General features: G+C 31.6%; 1 protein-coding gene across 1 annotated transcript in view; it reads right to left on the bottom strand.

Moving 5' to 3' along the window:
- Window positions 1-71: 71 nt before the first annotated feature.
- Window positions 72-25,696, bottom strand: part of LOC114941778 (uncharacterized) — a 41,988-nt gene continuing 16,363 nt past the window's right edge. The window contains exon 3 of the mRNA XM_029316903.2: window positions 72-3,895. Within this exon, the coding sequence (XP_029172736.1) occupies window positions 3,641-3,895 (255 nt within the window). The 3' untranslated portion in view covers window positions 72-3,640. The remainder of the gene's footprint in view (window positions 3,896-25,696) is intronic.

Consider the following 25,696-nt stretch of genomic DNA (forward strand, 5'->3'; position numbering starts at 1 on the left):
TTTTTTCTAATATTTATTTAATAGAGATATAAGTCTTATAATCACTTTTGGATAAAGAAAAATACACGAGATTATGCAGAAAATATTATATTTAATTGACAATACAGGAACCTACCCTGAAAGGGGCTTACAACATTTAATTAATTTAACGTAGACTCACTATAATAATTCTTAGGCACTTCTCTTATTTCCTAAAATCATCTCTAACACGCAAACATATTTCAAGTTCTTCGAATTTAAGACATAATCATATGCAGAAAAGATTGAGCATTTTCGCATTTTTCATAAAATAGTTTCGAGCAAGTGCATTATAAAACTTCTTATACGCTAAGTATTAAAATATGTTTATTCCTATAAAAATATCGAGATTTTTTTATTGCTTATCAAGCATTTTATTTGGCATCACTTTCTTCTTACTAAAAAATTGTTTTTAAATATAACTTAGTCTAATAAACGTATTGGATTGTTGCCAAAATATTTTTGAGTATTAAAGATGAAATATTTCAAGATACCAAATGCAAGACATTTCTTACATAAATCACGACGAAAAAAAAAATTAATTATTCAAATTTTTATTGTATTAGCCTATGCAAATTGTAATCAAGAATCAACATCAAATAATTTTCTTTTTATGAAAATGTTGTAACAATACTATTTAGTGACGTAGTTGAGTTTGCGAATCGATAAATTCAGTATGTTATATATTGATTAAAATATGAAATATAAAATAAAACGCGACAATATTCGGGTCTTCGAAATAAAATGTCAAACATCGAGTTTGATTTAAAGAAGTAATGATAAAACATTCGAATAAATAATTTAAAAGATTTTAATGAGTATCTTTATGAACGTGTGTGTTCACTCTCGCATGTGCACGTGTAAATCTCATGAGAGAGATATTAAAAATTTTCTTACTCGAACTATTTCGCGACACTTTTATGAACAAAGACACGACGAATGAAGGTGCTTTTACATCTATTTTTTAGAGAGCGTAAAGAGAGCATTAATGAAGTAGATTTATATGACATTAATGACGAAAATTCGTTGCTTGTTTTTTCTATACCACATAAAGATAATTTTACTGAAACAACGTTAGCCTAAAATATTTCTCTTACATTAATCTTTTTGCCGAAATACATTCATGAGAAACGAGATATTATTTTAATTATATAATAAACGTATTTTTATATCGCTTTAACAAGAATGTAGCGTAAATAAAATATTACGAGCCTTTGCTCGGTGAACTGACACAAAATATATTACTATTACGCTTGATTATTTACATACAGTCTTTTTTTCGCATATGCACCGGTACAGAAATAACAATACAAACGAGATGAATTCGTTTAAAAAATACAAAAGTGTAGACTTAATTAAAGAGAGAAATTAAAAAAAATATACAAACAAAAAACGAAAACACAATATGGCACCCCATTTAAGGGCTTTGCTTGAGAATGAAAGATGCTGAAATATGCACGCAATCTTTCTTCCTCTCACAATTATATCAGTTTTTAAAATATGGCAATTATTATGGCGCAGGAAAGGGGAGAGGAGGAGAACTTAATCATGGCACAAATGGTAAAACTCTTTGTACCGTCTTCTTGACGTCAGGAAATACGGAGCAAAGAAGAATGTTTGTTTTCTCCTATAAAAATTAAATTTTGCGTTTTTTGCATAAAATCTTCCCACAATTAGTTTATCCAATAATCTAAAATAGAAATATTAGAATGTTTCATGTTCATTCGTGGAATGATAATTCTATTGATTATATGATTGTCATCATGCGCTCCATCCTTCCTGACGATTTTTTTGTTTATTTTCTGCTCTGGCACTAATACTTTCGCACCCTTGTACTTAGCCTTCTGTTTCTCTTACTGCTACGCAATTTCAATACTTTTTCAATGATTCGAGCAAGACGATCAGGCGTAAATATAAGCTTGCATCAGAGATAGAAGGACGTGGACTTTTGCAAAGTATCTTTTGCAATTTTCATATAATTAACAATTTGAAAAAACAAATTTATAAAAGGAAATAATCATAAATAACATGCAAAAAATTTTGCGAGAAATTGTAGTTTAAAAAAGATCTGATTTTTTTAATGCTAATTGCTCCATTTACCGCAATAAGTGTTGTACGTATTATGAAAAACAATAATGTACTGAACATTTTTTTAGAGCCATCTCTCAAATAGTTATTGATTTTATCATAATTTATTCGATTTTTCATAGATTTGTTAAAATAGCTCGATTGAGAAGCAAAATCGAAGAAAGAACGAGATACCCTTTTCGCTGAAAGGGTTGAAAATTTGAGCAAACAATCTCGTACGTTTCTAATGTCTTATGAAAGATGTTAGATAAATAAGAATCGCGTTCTGATGAATGTCGAGTTTGTGTCCGGACAATTATTATATTTTACGGAATGATTCATACGCGAGGGAAAGAGAAAAACAATAATGTACTGAACATTTTTTTAGAGCCATCTCTCAAATAGTTATTGATTTTATCATAATTTATTCGATTTTTCATAGATTTGTTAAAATAGCTCGATTGAGAAGCAAAATCGAAGAAAGAACGAGATACCCTTTTCGCTGAAAGGGTTGAAAATTTGAGCAAACAATCTCGTACGTTTCTAATGTCTTATGAAAGATGTTAGATGAATAAGAATCGCGTTCTGATGAATGTCGAGTTTGTGTCCGGACAATTATTATATTTTACGGAATGATTCATACGCGAGGGAAAGAGAAAATGAGAGAGAAGCGGTTTCTGCGGACGAGCTTCGGCCGCAAGAAACCGCGATCGACTTTCCTCGGCTTCATTATGGAACCGAGAGCGCAGGGTAAAAAGCGGAATATCCAAGCGGCGCAAAGTGTTTCGCCTGTTCCCTCTTACGGGGTTTTACGACCGTTGCTGCTTTTATGGTTTCTCATTTCTCTCTCCCCCTCTCGCATTCTCATTCTCTTCTTTTCTCCATTCTTCGCAGGTAACCGCCCCTTAACCGCTAATCCCTTGTTTTCTCGCCCTCTTTCTCTCTCGTTCTTTGCACGTTTCTTTGCAGAGTCCAGAACAGAGGTTGTTCTGAGGATCGACGAAGAGGAGGACGATTCGGTTACACATCCTACCATCATTCGGAAGATTTAGATTATAGTTCGATCATTAGCCCACGTAGTGTCGATGAATGAGGCAAATTAGGGTGTTCTCCAATTTTATAACGTTTAAAAAGCATGCATAAACGAGGTTTACGACGGCGAAATGTACTTGTGTGTGTCACCTCTCTTACTAGATAAAATATTACAGAAAGGGGCATTGCTAAAACATTTTTCTTTCAAGCTATAAAGATATATCGATGCAACGATAAATGATCATCACAAATTGTAACCGAATTCATCTCGATGCGCAGATTACGTTCGCCATCGCATCAGTTCTTGCTCGAATAATCTTCGTGCTAACAAGAAGCACTAATTACTTAAATATTAATTTACGTTTGATAATACTTGTATATAAAATTACTTTTGATTCTCTACAATATATATCGCATTTCGTCTTATAATACAATTTTTCTCTCCAGAGCCGACGCGACTCCGCAACTGGACTAGTTTTTCTCTCCCCCGAACGCGATCGAAGTCGAATCCGAGGATGTCGCTTTACAATCGTCGCAGATTCCGCTTGCTCTGCCTCGAACCAACGATGAGACGTTTATTGTTACGTTTCGTCGGGGTGGCTAGTAAAGGCGTCTTGCACGGGCCCGTATGCGGTTTCGACGAGCAAGAGATGCAGAATTCGATGGAGCAACCCTGCCTCGAACAGGTTCCCACGTTCTTCTCGTTGTCCACATGAGAGGGAAACCTGCATCTTGGACACGGTAGAAGGTACTCGCCACTTGCGAGCGTACGACTAGCCTAGAACGAAAGAGAAATCCTTTATTAAACGTGAAATAAAGTAAAAGATTCATGACTAAAGTAATATATACTTATATTATGTAATAAGGAGAGTATAAGCACGATGTAATAAATAACTTAATATAAAAAATAATATAAGGCAGCGAAAATTAATCACTTCAGGGGGTCAGAACGGAACATAGGAATAAAAATCTTGAATTGAGATTTATTCCTAAATAATTGTCTTAGCAATGTGCTAAGCAAATTTCGTGCCTCGTGCACAATGATGAGGCAGTGAAAAATGAATTTTCGCTGTCTTAACGCATAAACATCCAAGTCGGCTCACATAGTCTGTTTATTATTCGAGTTATTTTAATATAAAAATTCTTGATTAGAATTTTTTTTCTTAACCCTATGAATATGCCTGTAAATTTTATCATATTGTTTTAGATACACTGTATATATATATATATATATATATATATATATATATATATATATATGTATAAGATTTTAGGAATTATGAGACCAAAAATGAAGAAACAAGACAAAAAACGCAAAAAAAATTAGAACAACCTGGAACAATTCTCATTTTTCTGGAATAGATATATTAAAAAGCACTTTACTTTTGGAGATACTTATTTTATCTGTTCCGACCGATGACATCGCATCATCAGTATCAAAATGTAGAACAATAGTATCAGGAATTCGAAAATACCATTATAACAATAGGGTCCATTATAACAATGGGATGAAATGTATCTTTACCATCAAAAGTAAAGTGCCTGTTATATGTTTACTCCGGTAAAATTGAGTTGTTCCAGGATTATTCTGAGTCTTAATGGTCAGATAACAATAAATGATAGCTACAAAGATAAAAAATGATTTAACAAGCGTTTTCTGCTATTTTTTCTGTATCTTTATAAAAACATCTTTAGGGGAATTGATACTTTGGAACAATAAATTAGAATAATTCAGAAGAAAAAAAACTTTAAAAAAATGTTTTCAAAAAATAAACGCTAAAAAACTGTTTTTTGTGCGTTTTTATCTTGTTTTTTTATTTTTGGTCTCATAACTTTGGAACAATATAAAACAAACATAGAATAATCTAGAACTAAAAAAAAATTTTAATTAAAAAAAATAGAGGGCTAACTTTATGCACATACAAAAAGATATGAGACATGCATTAATACGCGATATGACTTTTAAATGAGACATAAAAATTAAAATAGATAAGCTCGAAATAACTTTTCATACAAGCTTTCATTTGTATATTGTAGAAACTTAAATTAATTTTCCAAACATTATAAATGCTTTGCAAATAAAAAAAAAATATACAGAATACAGAGAAAAGCATAGTACAAGTATAAAAAAGAATAAATTTCTCATACAAAAATAAATTAAAAATCTAAAATAAAAATTTCAACTTTCAGAAAAACGATGTTAAAACTTGAATCCATGATTTTTCTCCTACTCCATATGTAAATAATACATCACACATAAGTAACATTTTAGTAGATTAAAAAAAAGTTCTCTTACACAAAGTTGTGATAAAGAAAAATATTTCTCTTCATAAATTTATTTTATTCTAAAAATTTAATATAATCTTATAATATCTCATATTTCTTTTCATACTTCTCTTTATTAAGTATATAAATAGATATTAAATATATAATAGATTTTTTAAGATTGCAAGTTTTATTTATTTAAATGGCAAAATAGCAACTACAAAGTACGATTACGATTACATATATATTAACGAACTGGCAACACGATTGTCCGGCGGCAGTCGATACCTTTTGAAACCTTTCTTAGAACTTTGATAAGCAGCAGGACTATCACGTAACTTCCAAGCTGCAGATTTGCATGAAGGTAGATGATGTGAGAGAAACGCAAGTATGCATTCTTGCTCCTATCAGCTCATTGACGTTACAAGTGCGTTTTAACTTGTAATTTTAAGAACAAAAAGGAATTGTCAAATTAACAAATATTAATACAACTATTAAAAAGAAAATTTGCAATTTTAATTTTAAAAAATGAGAAAATTTTTGACGAATTTCTTTTGAACAGACGCAATGAAGTTCAAAACGCACATTTTCTATCGTTTTCCCCTCATCGAATCTCTCTGTAAATGTAGTGATGCTTGGGATTCAAGATGAGACCCTAAACACACAATATAGAAACTGGCTTGAAGTAATCCCCACCCCATCTCAGTTTTTCCGAGAACTACAACACCATTGCCTTCGAAAAAAACTACAATGTGTGACGTAATTTTAATATAATCTACGAATTTCTTCAGAGGGAGGATCGACTAAAAGTATAGAACTGAAAACTAAATCGTGAATTCCAATTCTTTCTCCAATTCTGTGCAACAATGTGCAACAGTATGCACAAAATAACAATATTGCAAATTATCTGATAAATTATTTTTTTACATATTATGACTTATACGAATAATTTATTTCAATGATAAAACTTGATAATTATATAGAACTCGTAATAATAGCAATTAATATTTTTATTTAATATAATTAATTTAATTAAATAATAAATTTTTAAAAATTAAAAAATATATCAAGTTTAAATATCTAATTGAAACAGTTAAATGTGTACTGGAATAATATATTTTCATTCTTAAGCATGTAGCTGCAACATTGTGTAGTCTTCTCGCCTAGGCATATCAATATCATCCCCAGCAGTTTAAGCCGATGACGTATGTGTAGATCTTTGGTGGGGCACTCGGCTAACAGGCAATGGCATCCGGCTGATGCTACAATGTGATATATCAAACGAAATGTTTTTATCAACGTATTCTCCTCATAATTTCTACTTCTTGATCAATGAATTGGATTTATAAAAATATAAAAAATATCTAAAATACGTTTAATAAATAAAATTTACTCATAGAACGTACAAATTACAATAACTACTTTGAGTTTTTTAATTTAATTTAATGAAGATTTCGTTACATTATTTTCTCTCTGTTAACTCTATCTATAATAGATTGGTCTTTGAATGATGAATGATGGTGATGCAACTTTGTGAGGTCACCGCTTTAAGAAACTGTCACGAAGAGAATGTTGTTTTTTAATAGAACAATATCTAGCGCGATCCCGTCAGAATATCGTGAAATATTATTCCGAGTATCCCTTATTTCTCGTAAAAGTCGCTTTTATTAATAGCTAGACCGATATCTTCTAGCTACTTGGTTTCGGCTCTAGCAACCTAATGGGAAATGTAGAAACGGTTACGGTTTGAAGTGGTCTGGCAGGAATGCTACAATGTAATAGGGGTCCCAGCAACTTCGTATCTCCCACATGTGAGGGATCTTCACTGATCTTCACGGAGAAAAACGCTCGTCCCGTAACGACCACAGACTATCCCCCTCTGGACTGACACTTTGTGGCACGAAGAGAAAAATGGAAGGAACGATGCGGTTGGAACCACAACTTCAGTTTCGTCTTATGCTGAGATGAAAATTTTGTTTTACCAAATTTTATTTGGGTTTAATTTTCCAATAAGTATTACATTAAAATTTCACACGCAAAATAAAAGTAAAAATATTATTTCTCAAATCAAATAATTAAAATTTATAAATAAATATACAATATTTTATTCTACACTCGAAAATTGAATCAAGACAATACAAATATTTATAAATATTTTACAAGAATAAAAATATTTATTATTATATACTATTATATTCTTGTAAGATTTTTATGTTATATGTGTATATATTTTACACATATGTGTATGTATGTGACATTACATCATAAAAATATATACAAAAATGTATCGCATATATGATTTGTGACTATTTTTAATTTAACAAAAATTTTAAAAAATTTATTATGCTCCGATGTACTTACTATAATTTAAAAGTTACATTGAGAAAAAAATATAAATCGTCAATATTTTCTTTTAATATTACTGCGTACGTCATCTGCATCTGTGTCGTTGCAACAAAGTGTCGCCCGCGTATCGCGTTAGCCTAACAAAGCAGTCTTTGATATTTCTCCCTTTCCCTTTGCTGCCGCGGCAACCGGATATAGAGGCTTCTCCGAAAAATGTAGAAGTTGATAACAGTTGATGTCGTTGCCCAATCTAGACCTATTATTCACGCAGAAAATGTCTCGAAAAAAAATGTTTGTCTGAAAGTAGAACCAACTGGTGACCAAATACTGAATTAAAAATATGTACATAATGGAAATTCAGAAATTTTTGTTATTTACAAAGTCCTAAGGCATTTTCGTTGCTTTAATGGTCGGAACTATTTGTTTAAACTATCAGAAACTTTAGCACTAAATAAAGTCAGAACTCGTAATTATTGACGAGTTTCCACAAAATGAGATACCAACTTCACACACACCTGTGCGTCTCTTTTTAATTCAAGTTTCTACAACAGTTATTATGTTTTTATTGAAAATAAAATACAAAGAAAATAATTAATTAACTTAATAAAAAAAATTAACGCATATATATAAAAAATATTAATATTATTGTATATAGATTGTATATTTAATTGTATACTGTGCAATTGAAAGACATAAATACATATATTATCAAATTAATTTTAGTTACATGTAGTATTTATTTTATAAAATCATTAGATTTTAATAAATAAATACTCATGTATAATTGACTATATTTGTTTATTGATTTGTTAATTTATTTGACATTCTTTTGGAAACCTTTTAATATCATAAAATATTTTTGTTAATTATATTTGTTCTCAGCGAACAAATTTCGCAGTAATTAATATGTTTCAATTAGGATAGTTATTCAAACACGATAAGAGAAATTATATAATCATCAATATTTTTTATTTCTTTTTTAAACAGAAATTTCGAGAGAACTTAAAAGAGACTTAATATAAGTTAGAACAGAATTCATGTAATTTATTAGAGCAATTTATAATTGCTTTAAAATTATAATACCAGGTATTTTTTATCAGGCTGACAGACTGTTTTCCATATATTAACAATTTCTCACTCGATTCGCTATACAAATAACACTCATTCGTTAAAATAATTTCTGACTAAGATGCGATAAAAAAATTGATAACAATCATATAACTTGTAGCACTTTTTAAATGTAGATTTTTTTATAAAGTTTGTGCATAGATTAAAAAATAATCGAAATATGATTAGTATGCCAAGCCTAAAGTTTGCGAGTAATATTCTATAAATCTGTGATTATGATGCTAATGATCTCTATTCAACGAGAATAAAATGTCACGTTTGATAAATTATTATTAATCGATCGATTATAGATAAAATGTAAAATCAGCAACACACATTGAAAACTCTATTTAAATTTCTAAAGAATTAATTCACGTATACAAAAATAGTTAAAAAAAAAAAACATTTAAAAAATGACAAGGGTCTCCATCAGTATCTATATAATATTAATGTAAATTAAGCAATTGATTTTAAAATAACAATAAGTAGTAGAAATTAATAATATGTTAAATATATACATCAAAATTGCTATCGTTTTGTAAAAGTTTAGCAAATTAAAAAATTGATATGCATGATATTTTGATAAAGAGAGTCGATTTTAATATCTTTGATCGAGAGCAAAATCATACTGTGATCTTCGAAGCTGCGTAAACCGGCATCTTAACAAATGTGAATCATTTATCCGCGTTCTTTCGCCCATCAGATCGAATTAAGGTGCGTCCGTAATTCGATATCTCTATTAAGCATACTAAGTATTGAATTACAGCGGATTCTGATTCCGCCGAATTGCCACTCGCTCGATTAGATCTTTTCAAGATTTTACAGCCAGAGATTTTCCACTTACACTCGGCCGAATCTCGGGTTCTCGGACCCTCGGTTTCGAAAATTTTAATAGATTTTGACACAACACGTTATATGCTTTTCTAGATTTCACAACAAAGATCGTTAATAAAAAAAACATTCTTGTCACTATAATATTAAGAAATCTGTCAGAATTAATAATTAATAACCCTCCCCACATCCCAAAAATTACACAAAAATATATCATTAAAATATTAAAAAAGATAAATGTTAATGAGTTATTTTTAGAATTACATCAGTGATAATGTATGAGCGTACGCATTCAAGATATAATAATAAAATAATTATTATATATAAACGACGATTATTTGTTGATATAAAGGTACGTTCTATTGTGCAGAACAATGTAATAATTATCAATCGTGAGGAATGTGCGAATAGAAATCAAAGAACAGGCCGATAATTGAGAAATTCCTAAAGTATTGTAGTGGCTATATAACCCATAACAAGCGTGATGCATAGCTCGAATGCATAGCGCAAATACTAATCAAAAGAGCATTAATGGCAACATGCAAGGAATGCATAGCAAAGGAATAACGCGATAATTCGCAAAGTTTCTTTATGGACATATTGTTACACTGCTAATATGCGTTTCCTTTGTCTAAAATCAATTAAAATAGGGCAATTATTTTCTTTTTTCTAAATGTATAAATAAATGTTCCATAAAGCTCAATTGATTTAAATATATAAACACTAATTTATAAAAATAATGGCAATTAAATTAAGAAATTCATCAAACAATTCTGCGAAGAAAATTATATGAATGGCAAAAAAATTATTCAATACAAAGTGATAAGAGCTCTATGAATCAATTATCTGTCACAGCTATAATTGATCCGATAAATCGAAACAAATTACAAAATTACATAAAGTGTATAAAAATAATAAAAAATAAATAAAATAATAAGGTAAAAGATAAATAAAGAATAAATAAGGTAAAACGCGACTCTTTTCTTTTTCGCAAGTACATTCTACTCTGATCGTCCGACAGAATCTCGCTTTTTCTCTTCCCAGGATCGAACTCGCATTCTCGTCAAGCATCTTTTCGACGAAGACCATTGCTCGACAAAGGAAGGCATCTTGTTACGAGTCATTGCGCGAAAAAATTGCCAATAAAGCATAATGTGATATATACAGGTGCTTTGACCTCGTGACACGCCGCTTTTGTGACTCTTCAATTACTCTATTACATCATGAATCAAGATTGGGAACGACCTCGAAAGGCCGCCTCTTCTAGAGTAGGAAGACATTGAGAAATTCGGTCGACGCGTCTAGCTGATGAAAATGATTCAACACTTGCAATCTATCCCAGTTGACTTATATTTCGACGTGTGAAAACAGGCTTCACACGTAATAAAAAAAAATGTACGAAAGGTGAGTTTCAAATTAAATTATTTCGCGAAATAAATTTGATGAAATTGAACAAAGATAAATTAACGAAATATTTTGATCATTCAACAAAAGAAAAATTAAAGCTAAAAAATAAAAGCTAGTAAACAATATATTTAACAACAAAGTATTTATCGTATAAGATGAGAATTATAAAAAAAAAAGACTAACCCAATAAGAAAAATCCATAAGAGAAATCCATTTAAAAAATCCAAAGATTTAAAATAAAAAATTAGACGAGATCTGAAGTTGTCTACGCATATATTTATTATAAGAGTTTGTGAATTACAAATCGACAAAAACTACAATAGTTGCTAAATACTTATTGATTAAACTTCAATTACTTAAGAGTTTCTAGTTCGTAATACAATATAAAAATTCTTGTACTAAAAAGCAAGCAACGAATATAGATGATTTTTGTCAACTTTATTATTCGTCAAATATAAAGAAAAAAAAAGGATGGAACTTAACATTTGACTGAATCAAGGATGTCAGAAGAAACCAAAGTAGTGGTATTTGGTAACCCGATACATGGTGTGTTCTCCATCGAACGCATAATTTCGGCAACGACGAAAAGAGTTCTTTTCAAGTGAATTGTTCCCTTGGAAAACAAGTTTTGGAATCTTTTTGGACAATCGAGACAAGAATATACATATGCATATACTTGCCAATGATTTTATACACGGAGAGAATTTTCTCTTAGAATTTACCCTGAAAATCATTGTCGGACAATATAGTATTGGAAGAATTTTATAAGAGTTTCTCTGATTAAATATTTACTACAATAAAAAATATTAATACGTACATAGTTGTGGTAGATATTAATATTTTTATTATGGTAAAATTTTAATCACAGAGAAACTCTTAAAAAATTCTTCCAATAACATATATTAAATTGTTCTACGATTATCATGATTTTCAGGCTAAATTCAAAGAGAAAATTCTCTCTGTGTATATAGAGACAATACTTAAAAATTTCACAGGAAAACTTTGGGAAGATAATATACAGTTTTTGAAGCAGAACACCATTTGAAAATTAACATTTTAAATAAACAATAAATAATAATTAGTATTATTATATTTTTTAGACAAATTTAATTCTATGTTTCTCTTATATATTTTAATATTTATTAATATTATATTTTACTTTGAAATATAAGTTGGACAGAGGGTATGAAGTGCAATTTTTCGGTGCAGGGGTTTGGTTCCGAATGGCGTATAGGGCGGGTACACAGCATCACTCTTCGCAAAACTTCAAGTCCGCGTGCACACACACGTGCATAAGACAGACGCTTTCACACATATGGCATACCGGCCGTGTATGTATATGCGTCTTGGTTTTGAAGTGGGCCAGAGGCCCGCCGGCAATGTGCGTCAGATGTATCATTATCTCAGCCTCACTCTGTTGCTATGCAATTAGAGTCCGTTAATCGGGATCCCTACCATCGAGAAACTGAGCACGCCTTTCGAAACGCCAATCCGCAAATGGGAAGAAGGGATATCTGCAAACCCAAGGGGGAAGGTGCCAAGCCGAGAGAAGAGAAACAAAACGAGAGATAAGAATTGGCGAATGGCTAAAGCCGAGAAGACGAAGAGGATACAAAGGTGAACAGAGACAGGTGTTGTGGTGTTAGACAGAGATGACATAGCGAGGAGAGAAGAGAGAGAGAGAGAGAGACTGAAGAGGAAATCCATATCCAGTCGTCAGACGAAGACGGCAACAACAACAATAACAACGGCAGCACGTGGACGTGAAAGCTTCATCTCTCTAGCCTTCATCTCGGACTCCAAGCTCTCTCGCTCTTCCATTTCTCTTCCTTCTCTCTTTGCCGCCTCTGTGTTTCCAGGCATTTATTTTCGCGTTTCTCTTATTCTGTTCGTTGTTCTCTCACCCGTAACGAAATTCGATTTTTCGCACGAAAGTCTCGTCAATTCGAAGAGAGATTCTTTTTTAAGGACGCTGGAGATCTCGCATAATCAAAATTAATGTTTCTACACTTTCGCATTTTTTGCTGCAATCAGCGCCCGACCGAAATTAGAGTCGTCGAAATTATTCCGAGGATTGGGCAAGAAAGAATCGATCTTTATGTCACGCACAAATTAAAAAAAAAATTAGGAAATAAAAGTTCAATAATTTTTCAAAATAACTAATTTGACGAAAAATTGATATATCCTACACAAATTAATTTATAAAATGTTTCAATCTTAAAGGCTTGAAACAAAATTATGCACGATATCTCGTTATAGATAACAAAGCAATGTTTCATTAAAAATGTGCTCCGATCGTTCTCCTCCATTTTGCTCCGAGATGCACACACCCTTTCCTTCAAAGTAACTATAATAAATTTGATATCGACCCATGTCGCAATATATCCTAATCCCGGTACACGTCTCATTCTTCACGGTGCAAGAACAAGGGAGACACATATATAATCGCGCGGGCTTTCTCGGCATTCATTAAGATTTGTACGGCCTTGAGGGATGCTGCGCGCGCAGCATCCAATTGCGCGGGAGACGCATCTCTGAGGCCGTCGACCACGAGGTTTTCTTTCATTCAGCACGCTCCTTCATTGTTGCTTCCGCTCGCTGTCTAATTATTTGCATTTCACAAATTTTCTATATTATCTTATTTTTAATTCACAAACTCTTATAATAAATATATGCGTAGACAACTTCAGATCTCGTCTGATCTTTTATTTTAAATCTTTGGATTTTTTAAATGGATTTCTCTTATGGATTTTTCTTATTGGGTTAGTCTTTTTTTTTTTTATAATTCTCATCTTATACGATAAATACTTTATTGTTAAATATATTGTTTACTAGCTTTTATTTTTTAGCTTTAATTTTTCTTTTGTTGAATGATCAAAATATTTCGTTAATTTATCTTTGTTCAATTTCATCAAATTTATTTCGCGAAATAATTTAATTTGAAACTCGCCTTTCGTACATTTTTTTTTATTGTGTTGTCTCCGAACTGATTTTATGATTGACAGTTAATTGCTATAACTTTTTATTGTTCAAGAAAGAAAGATATTGAAAAAAAGTATTAAAATTAATATTAAATTTTTACAAGGATATTTATTTATCTATGTTTTTTTTTAATTGATTTATGTTTTCATATTGCAATTGATTGTAAATATAACATTGAATTTAAAGTTTTATTATCCGAGATCACGAATGATTTTTATTATTTGAAGGTTCCTTCATGCCACGTAGCAGAATTATTTATCGTGTTTTACGCAGTGATGGGTAAGATACATTTAAAATGTATCTCGATACAGATACAGATACGTGTAAAAAAATATATCTAGATATAAATACAGATACTTAGATATTTTAAAAGTATTTCAGATACATATCAGATAATTTTAAATTATATTTTATCATAATAATGGTAATCTGCACAAAATGCCCTGAAGAATTCTATTATATTTATTAATATTTTTGTTTATATTACGACTTTATTCGTTAGTCTTAACACGTGAAAAATGCCTCAAAGATATTGATGACGATATGTTGATAACTTGCAGTCTTAATCTTTTAAAAAAAATTGGGCTATTCAAAAAAAAAATGTGAAAATGTATCTGAAAAAGAAAAAACACTTCAGATACCATGTTTTATATCTAGATACTTCAATTCAAATATATCTCATTGTTAGGTACAGACTTATTGTCAAATACACAAAATGTATTTATAAATACTGTATGTAGATATTATCCAACACTGGTTTTACGAAATAAAATTTAAAAAAATAAGCAATAATTATTAATTATTTATAATATGTGGATAAATATTTATAGAGTTTTTACGAAAGTTAGATTTACGTCAAGAAAGCGCGCGTGTTTCTTGTGTATGTATTTGTTATTTTAATTTAAAATAATATTATTGAAATCGTGAAAGTAATCGTAAATAATTGAGTTGTTAAGTGCAAGTTAACATTTCACGACAGATCAATGATCAATTAATTTGCATATCACATCATGACTAATTCTCAAAGTTTTGAATGCAACGTCATGCTTCTTGGAATTGACTCTGATCTGGACTAGGACTCGAAGATAGCAAACATTCTTGTTGTATTATTTTCGGATAATCGGCATTCCCACGTCATTCTTCAAAAATGGTGAAACCTCGTTAAAAGGGTTGGTACACATATTAAAGTTACAGGTATCGAAAACTCGTTTCAAAGCTTTCAATTATCGATGCGATGCAATTTGACGCGACATGACATATACTTCAATTATGACATTTCGCATGTTAACTTTTAAAATTTGTCAAATATTCCATTTGTTTGACGTATTTAAAATCCTTTCCCAAATTCGTGGAACCTTTTAAAGTTATAAAAAAAAAACATAAGTGAACTTAAAGGTTCTTCTCTTTTCATATAATCTTTCAATTAAATTAAAATAATTATTCGATCCGTATAATTATTTGCTTATTTGTATAAAAACACTAAATGCGTATGCTAGATTTTTTTATTAAAAAAAGTTTTCTGTCAAAAAAATAACTGCATATACAAATTTTTATATTAATATTTATAAAACTCAAAAATTCTAAGAAATATATCTTTTTTAGTTTCCTAAAAAGATTTTCTAATTATTTGTTCTAAATATTTGATTTAAAAAAAATTCCCTCAAAAATTTTATTTTCGATTTAATAATTTTTTCATGTCAATTTTTCATTTTTCTTCGCCTCACAAACTCGAGAGAGAATTCCCAGTTATTTCTCACCTGCCACTAAAATATTGATACCGTGCCGGCTCAGGATTCAGGACATCCCGCCAATGACGTATCGCGGTATCGCGAGCCAAGGACGCGCGTTTCGTCCTGCGCGAAATGCGTAGCAGCTTTCCCGCTTCCTTTGCTCTTCTCATCCCGCTTAATTAACCCCACTCCCTCTCTACCCGACGTAAAATTTCGCGGAGACACGATGCGCCTCTATTAAAAATATGCATTATTCAACGCGACCGCTGAAAAACTCTCGTTGCGAATTCCGCGCGATGCACCCGTAACCGGGTAGCAACAGGGACCCGGCAACAGGACCTGTCTCCGTTCGGTTCGTCTCCCCACCAGCATCTTTGGCCACCACACGTCCTCTGCGACCCCGCTGTTTCTCTTCTCTCCGTCGGTCGTCGCTTTCTCGTTAACAACGTCGGCGGCGGTTCGCCTTTGGTCCCGGAGGTCTCCCTGCTTTTTCGACGCATTTCGATGGCGACGTCGCGAGGCATCGCGATTGCCAACGACGACGGGAATTCGAAAATTGGCACTCGATGGTACCAATTTTCGATGAGGCATCACGCAATGATCGAATGAAATTGCTGGTATCAAAAATTTATACTGAATTATTTTTATATATTATAGATTATATTTGTGCAGGGTGTCCCATTTTAATGTCCCACCCCAAATAAGTTTTTTATTTTTGATTGTAGAAAAAATGTTTCAGACAAAACTTGTATGGTTTGGAGGAGGATATAAGGTGATACCATTAGTTTGACCTTGAATAGTTGCTTGAGGATCATGTAAAGGTCATTTTTAATTTCTTAAATGGAACCACCTACTTTTCATTACATATTCTTGTAGCTGATATCGAGAGCTTTCCAAAACATTATATAATGAAACATTTTTATCTCAAGTACTTTTTGAGTTATAAGACAAGATCTCCTCACCTCAAGGTGACCTTTACGTGACTTTCAAGCAACTATTCAAGGTCAAACTAATGGCACTACCTTATGTCCTCCTCGAAACCATACAATTTTTGTCTGAAACATTTTGTTCTACAATCAAAAATAAAAAACTCATTTGGGGTGGGACATTAAAATGGGACACCCTGTATATTATATATTATATTTTTAAATATTTAAATATACTGTAAAAATAATTAAGTTAACGCTAATTGCATAGATCACAGTTATCAAATTAAAATAGCACGTGAATGAATAAGCTCTTCCCTATCAGCCTACTTTGGAATATTATTCATACGAGGCTGCACTGGCAGAAAATAGAAGGATGTGGGTGCACAATAAAAGCGCCGACCTCCGTAAAATAAATCGACGAAATTGCCGATGCAATTCAACGAGAGATTGTAAAAGAAGGAAGACGTTACCACGCGAGACCGTCCGAAATCGATCTTTCGCCATGCCTTGCAATAAAGAAACAATGCGAACGCATATCTGTCTCTTCCCGCAATGGTCCATTGCAACGCCTACGCACTTCCGCATGAGAATGCTCCCGCAACATCCCATGCATTTTATTAACTCGCGTAGACGATTGCATTATGATGTTCGAGGTCGACTAATAACGAAACTGATCAATCGGAATCGTTTTTCAAGTATATACACACTAGGAAAATTTGTGTCTTCTTTTGTTAAAAACGGTCCCCGTTACAATTTTTGTATTAAGTATTTAACATGTATGTATGTTAAATAATTAGTAATTAATAATTAGTATGTTAAATAATTAATAATTAATAATAATTAAGTATGTTAAATACTTACATATGTGTTTATTTAAAATATTGCTGTTATGTTAATTGAACTTGAATGTTAAATTATTAAAACAACTGAAAAAAAAAGATGTAAAAATAGCATACTGTGCATCTATTTGGGACATGTAATATTTGTCAAATTTAACAGAAATTTTTCAACTGTGTGAAAAATATATTTTATGCGGCTTTTATAGCATCAGATCGTCTTACGTAAACGATCGTTATAAGAGTAAAAATTGTTATTTAGCACACTTAAATATCTGATGATATTTCTGTGCAAGAAAGATGGTCTTCTTGTAATTAAGTCGTAAAATTATTATAATGTTAATTTTATTATTTAGTTATTTGAATTTTCAATGTGAATATATTAGCTTCTTAAGGAATCTTTGTTAGAATGAAACTGCACTATTTCCTTATTGAGGATATCGCGAAACAAAGCTATCGTACTTATCTCGGTGAACACAATTAGAGGTATTTCAGACGAGTATCTGTTCTTTAAGGTAGGTAGATAGATAGCTAGTAGATAAGTAGTAAGAAGGTAGGTCTGATACATGAACAGGTACGGGATCAAAGTTCAAACGCTAACGACGACTCGATAATGAGATGCAGATAAAGGTGGGTGTTCTGCGGAATAAGTATTTGTAGTTTCAAAGCTTTTTTTCTTCTATTTCATTGCATTTCGTAATATTAACTGTATTTATTGATTTTATTTAAATTCAATTTATCATCTCATAAATAATACTTATATATATGCACGAATTAATATTAAAAAAGATGTAATCCTGGTGTATTGTTATTTAAAAATTAATGATTGCATTAGATTATCTTATGTACAAATTTATTTCCTAATTATATTGTGAAATACCTACTATACTATGTGCAATAATTTTTTTTCGAAATATCTCCTACTACGGGTATTCTACAAATGATGATACATTAAATATATTATAGAGAAAAATTGCGTTTATCGAATTTTCCACTAATTTTACTCTACTACTTATTTTTGATAGTTGAATAATAATAAAGCGAGTTCGATTAATTATCGCATGTGGTGATCACACCTGGGAGTCTGCTGACCAACTTATTGAATGTATATAGAAGACTAGATATCGAGAAGTCTTATTCAGTAGTGTCAGAGAGAGGCCTCATGAATGAACGAAACACCAGATGTCATCGAAAGACGTCACCCAGGTAAAAGTTATTCAGAGCATTGTACGCGATTCTAAGGTCGGGCTTATCTCAAGAATAAGCGCCAGCTGTAACATTACTTATGGCTTGTACGTTGCAAATAAATTATCTATCTAATAGATTCCAATTACTACTATTTAATATAAGTTTAATATAATATATTAAGTTTAATTAATATATTAATTATATATTAAATAATATATTAAGTTTAATTAATATAATAAGTTTAATATAAGCTCCAATAAATATATATGTCATCTTATAATCATCGGTCATATTGTTTGCGACTATTCAAGAAAATAAATCAATGAATAATCTATGAAATTTTCATTGCAAAATTATTTGATAATCTTCGAAACTTTGTTTTACTACCAATTAGACAAAAAATATACTATTTTTTTGTGTAATAAATCTTTTTTTTTTTTTCTCGTAAATCGAATCAATTAAACATTATTTGCTATATATGTGTTTTTGATTCCTTGTAGAATATGAAGGTTCCAATTTGAAATAACGGGAGAGTGAATATTATTCTTCCGTATATATATATATATATATATATATACATATATACATATATTCCGGTTAGCATTCCGCGCAAGGTCGTTTCGATAAAACACGCTAGTACCACGTGTTTCACTCTTTTATTACAATTTCTTTGCTATTGGTTTGAATTTATATAGACTATTATTACGTGTCGTTATCTAAACAATCTTTTCAAGAGAGAAAAAGAAAGAAATAGAGAGCGAAAGTTGTTCGCAATCCGGTTGAGCGCACAATATAAGCACATTTTTCAATAAAATGACATCGTCATCTAAAAAGCAGCAAGTAACAGTATGTTTATTGAGCGAGATTATCATAGATTGGAAGTCATGCATGTCTTTGAAAAATTATGTTCCGTAACATGATGATGACATAAGATAATATTCAAATATGATAAAAGGAAAAATATACTTGAATTTTTAAAATCATCCGATTTAGTAAGATATTAAATCAAAAATTTGCGACAAATTCTATAAACAAAAAAGTTCAAATTTATTCAAAAATATGCAATTTTATAAATGTTATATTATAACATTTATTGTACGACTAAACTTCTCTGTAAACTGATTCTTACTATTTTTGAATTTTGAACTTTTTTGTTCGTAAAAAATTTTGTCGCAAATTTTTGCACTACTTTTATTAGGACGAGGATGCGAATGGATTTTGTAATTAGAAGAGAATCTGATCGTGCAAATTAATCACGCATATTTTTCACTCTCACAGTGAATTAAATCGCTTCAAGCGCATTCACAACCCGCAAGAGTATTCGATGAATAAGATCGTAAAAGACAATCGTACCGCCTTATATACTGCCGCAATATTTTACTAGCAGTCAACGTCATTATCTTACGTGTCTCTCTGTATAGGAATATAACGGGGACCATTATTCTGACCATCTCGTCAAGCACCTTTGGTTCAGCTGATTAACAAGTGTCTGATTTACACGGCTACACGTTTCTTTTTACCTGTGCAATAGCGAAACTTCTCTCATGTCTGTGTGTGTGTGTGTATGTGCGTCATTTATTACCTGTTCTCGCTATAAAAAATGCAAATCTGTGCACTAACGATAGTTTTATGTATTATTGCCTATACTGTTTACTCTTTGCACAGAGAAATATTGCAAACAATACTGCATCTCTCAGCGCGTTTTTCTAATACACGCGTATATTTCAAAAAATGCTCATTTCTCTTCTAGAAATAAATATCTCGTTTTTTACTTTAAATTAATTAATTAATTTTTTAAAAAATAATAGAATAATGATCTATTATCACCCAAAAAAGAAATAAATATTAAAACCTATAGATACAATAATTTTTGTTTTATATGTAAATAATGAATTTAAGATTCAAGCTTTTAATATCAGTGAGAAGTCCTGCATTCATAAATAAACAGAAATGTTACGTATTTCGATTCTCATTAGTACGCAAACGGCCTCTCTTTTGTAGCGACGAAAGCGAATAGATTCTGCAACGTGAAAACGCGTGTCCATACGTGATCATTATACACGCATTGTATTCCGCGTAACGGATGCCAAGACGAGTTTCAATTCTTTCAGAGTGATCTGTGTCGTGAAGCGAATAATTTACAAGTCGCACCGATTGATACGAGATTCGAGCGTATCGTCCTGCTGTCAACATCCAATTGATCGCACGTTTGGCGAATCTATCAAACTATATATTAAGGTAACGCGATATAAAACATACGTATAAGAGACTTTAAATGTCAGCTTGCGCGTAAAAATTAATCGTTCTCAATTATCTGCAATAAAATATTGCTGCATAAAATGAGAGAGAAATAAGAGTATAATACATAGTATAACGTATTTATATTATTTTTAATTCGGAAACTTTATAAAATATAAAAAATACCTACTCCTTGCGATGATTTTGATCGCTGCTCTATGTATTGAATCTATAAACAATTTTAATTGTTATTTATATGAAATTTTTATGAAAGAAAATTACTGTCACGAAAATGTCTTTCGATTTAAAAGAAAACATTGCAACGAGATAAAATTTCACCGCTACACGAATCTATTTGGGAAAACTAGTCTAATTCGACGATTTACTTTTAGATAAGAGCAACTAAAAAAAAAAAAAAAAAAAAAACATTTATCACTGCAGACACATATTTCTTTTGTGATGCTGCGCGTTGTCTAGGTCGTGCGAGATCGAGGGCGTAGATGAGGATGCGTTAGGAATCTAAAAGGAGCCGAGAGGAGGCTTGGTTTCTCATCTGGAGAAAGAGAAGAAATGTCAGACGGGATCTTTATTATAGGTTAAATTTGCGAGCTCTGATGACTCAAGCGATAAAAATGCAAAATTGCACGTCTCTGTAGATCCGCAAGATTTCCCACACATAATTGCAATATTTAAAAAAGAAGCAAAAATAAAATATTTATAATTATACATAATGGAAGATTCCAATAAATAAAACAAATAATGTGCAAAAATTTTGCACTTGATATAGTATAAAAATTCCAGTATCTAAAAAAAAACAAGATAAAATAATTGTAGCAGAAATAATTAATAATATTTTAGTCTTATTTTACAAATTTTTGTCCTATTTTACTCTCCACCACTTTTTGTAAACATATACTATTAATTTTGAATCTCAAAATGTTGCAGATTAATTCAGGATCATTTCGCTCGATGTTTATGTAATAAACTTTCCCTTTCGAATAGTATCGTTATTTTCGTATACATCAAAAAATATATTATAGAGACAGAAAACATTTTTAAAGAAATTAAAAAATTCAAAATTGATTATGACACAATTAAAAATATTTTCAAGAGATTAGACAAAAATTGCCAATTTGAAAATATGAATTGTAAAATATGTCAATTTCTCTTCTATTAAAAAAACCTCTCAATTATCTATATAATCTATAAAATATCGCAATAAAAAAATATATTTTATTTTAAAGAGATTTAGTTTTATTCTTATTCAATTAAAAATATTTTCAAGAGATTAGACAAAAATTGTTAATTTGAAAATATGAATTTTAAAATATGTCAATTTAATTCTCTTCTATTAAAAAAAAACCTCTCAATTATCTATATAATCTATAAAATATCGCAATAAAAAAATATATTTTATTTTAAAGAGATTTAGTTTTATTCTTATTCTAAACGAAAACTTGAATTTCGGAAAAGAAATGCGGCAGATAAGAAAATCAAGCGGACCAGGAAACGAAGTGAGAAATTTGGCGCGAAATTTTAGGAACCTTGCGACTGGATGGAGACACCTAGGTTCTCTCTCTCTCTTCCTATTCTCTCTTTTCAGATCGCCGTTCTCCAGTGTTGGAAGGCGACCTGTTGCCAAGGGAAGCTTTAAAAGTAAACAACGTTACGTCATTAGGGAGAAAGAGAGAGAGGCGATGGGGCTTCCGATGTCTAGAGATCTATGTGGTGCCGGCGAAACGCCGGTCCGTGTTTCCTCTTGTATCTTTCTCTCTCGGTGGGTGCCGATGATCTTATTCCGGTCGCATCATACAGGGTGGTCGCTTTATCTAGATTATCTTTGGTGGCGCGCAATTTCCCTCCCGCATGCATATTTATTTTGTATCGTCTAGTATCAACAAATTTCCATGATTTTTTTAGATGGTTGCAAAAACCAATCTATCTGAATTATATGTATCATGCATTTTATGCATGAATTATTATATTGATTCTTTATATTTTTTCTTGCTAAAAATATCCTGTTATTAAAAAAATAAATAAAAATTTATATAAAAAATATATACATTATTTATTTGTTTATCTAAGATCTGCTTGAGAGAATAATGATTTGATATGAATAAAAATATTAAAAATTGTAATAAAATAAGAATGTCGCTAAATTTTTTCTCAATAACAATTAATAACTTGTATACTCCCTCTTGCTTTAATTACATCAGACTCATACGCAAATATAATCGTGCTAAACCTGTCATATCGTTTTACAAAAGATTTGAGGCGAACGCATCGATTGTGTCACTTCCATCGGCACGTTCGCGCGACAAACAACACTTCATTACGGATCCCGGGTATACATCTGCGTGCACGCACGCGGGTAACCACGTGGAGAGATGGAGATGAAGTGGAGGAGGCAATTAAAAAAAAATAATAATAATAAATAAGACGGCCCCTTCGTCGGCGGGCCGCACTGGTTATTCGGTCCGCGAATAATAATCATAGCGGTCGCTCTCCTCTCGTTCGTGTTTCGGCGTAACTCTCTCTCTCTTCTCTCGCGTGGATCTCCGCAGCGGTCGCTGCATAGCAACAAGGATCGACCTCTCACTCTATCCTGCGGACCATGAGGAGACCAGCCCAGCCACACGATCAAGTCCGTCCGGCCGGCCGGAAGGCATGTCGAGGACAGAAGGAGAGAGAAATCGGAGAGCGAGAGAGAAGGAAGAAGGTGTCAGAGAGAAACCGAGAGATGTGGAAGTGAGAGGAAAGCTTGGGAACTAGCACAGGGAGGACAGAGAACGATAGAAAATACAGAGTAGGACGCGAAGAGAAAGATGTGGGGAACGACGTCTAGACGAGACATCCTAAGACGAAACCAACCAAGTGTGGTCCACTCCAGCCTCTTTTCTTTTCACCCTCTGCGTCTCTTATTTCGCGCACCAGCTACTTTCATTTCGAGACTCGTCGCTGACAACTGTTTGAGGATAATGTGGAGGGATCACGTTGCATCCCCTTTATTGCACTCGTGGCTAAATCAAATCTACGTGAGTCAGCGAGCATATAGGCATCGTCCCTGTGGAATTTGGCGCCAACTGAGCCGCGGCATGTGTATCAACACGTGTTCGCGCTGTGACGTTTGACGCCAAACACTTAATGTGTCTTGATAAGCATACTGAATTTCATCTCTTAGAGGGAGAGTGTCCTTGCAAAAGCGAGAAACAAAATCATTGTAATCGTGGGATAATATGGTATTGGAAATGAAAAATATTAATGTCAATTTTACTATATACATATAGCAAAATTAATTGAGGATATTTTATGTCTTATTCGAGTGTAAATATTAATATTTTTATTGTGGTAAATATTAATCAAAGAAACTCTTATAAAATTCTTCCAATACCATATTGTCCCACGACATGATTTTCAGGATAAACTAATTGTAAGAAAAACTTTAGTAGAGTAAACTTTAAGAGAAAATTGTCCATGTATTATATATAATGATAACTTTCATATAAAAAATTTTAATATATCAATATTATGGGGTCCTCTTTCAATATGTAAACAATTTTATAATAAAAAATCTTTAAACCAAATTCTGTAAAGGTTTGTGCGTTCAAAAGATTTTTCAAGCTCATTTACAAAATTAAAATTTATATATATATATATATATGCAGATATATCCTTTATACATATATGCACGCACACGCCCATAAAAAATTTAATATTTATCAATTCTGCGATATTAGGCAGGATTTCCGTGATCTCACGCGTATCTTGACGCATTTTGCTCGTCTCACAGTTGGTGGTAGAAATTGCTAAGCGAAACTAACGAAACTACATTCAACTCTATCTCTATGTGAATAATCTACGAAATTTTTTATAAGCGTTTCTCCTAGTTTCCAACGGTCGTATTAAAGCGTCAAACGAAAAAATACCAGGTATAAGCGAATTTGCATAAATGGTTCTGCGACCATATTCGTTTTCGTCGCAATCGTGTGTGACATTGTATATATATTTTACATAATTAAATATTCAATTTAACTCTCTAATTTAAGCATCTATTTGATGATGCCGATAATTATTATGAAAAGTTAATTCTCATGTAACGTACTAATTTTTTGATTATATTTATCATTACATTCTTTTATCTATACAAGAGATAAATGAGAAAGCAATCGATATTTAATTTGGAAAATTAGAACATAAATTGTTCGACCAAACATATTTATCATAATATGGTGCGAAATATAAATGAAAGCAATTGACATATATTTGTGTTTGGGAATTGACACAATAATCGTGTGATTCTTCATATATATAACACGAAAAATTACACATAGCTAGAAAATACATTGAAGAGTTCAGAGAATTCTATTTATCAAAATAAGTAAAACGCTGTCAATTAAATGGCGCAAAAATCGGTCGACTTGCGATCCATTTAGCGGTCATTTACTGATCCTTCACATCCATCATAATATCAATCTAAAAATGACCGAAGGAGGTTTCAGAAGGATGCCACGAGTCACGTGGCTGGGTCAGTCATATGGGCAATGACGTTGCGAATTTGGTCAACTAGCAACAAGGAATCGACTCGCACACGAGTTCCTTTACCTGCTTCTCTCTCTCTTTCTCTTGACCGGATAGAAATTTTCATGTCCCATCGATATCCCATCGTTTCTGAGAAAAGGAGACGTAAGATCTACAAGCCGGCGCGTCTGACAAAAGGCGC

Source organism: Nylanderia fulva, unplaced genomic scaffold (genome assembly GCF_048542155.1).
Source record: "Nylanderia fulva isolate GAGA-0341 unplaced genomic scaffold, ASM4854215v1 Scaffold3, whole genome shotgun sequence".
Taxonomy (NCBI): domain Eukaryota; kingdom Metazoa; phylum Arthropoda; class Insecta; order Hymenoptera; family Formicidae; genus Nylanderia; species Nylanderia fulva.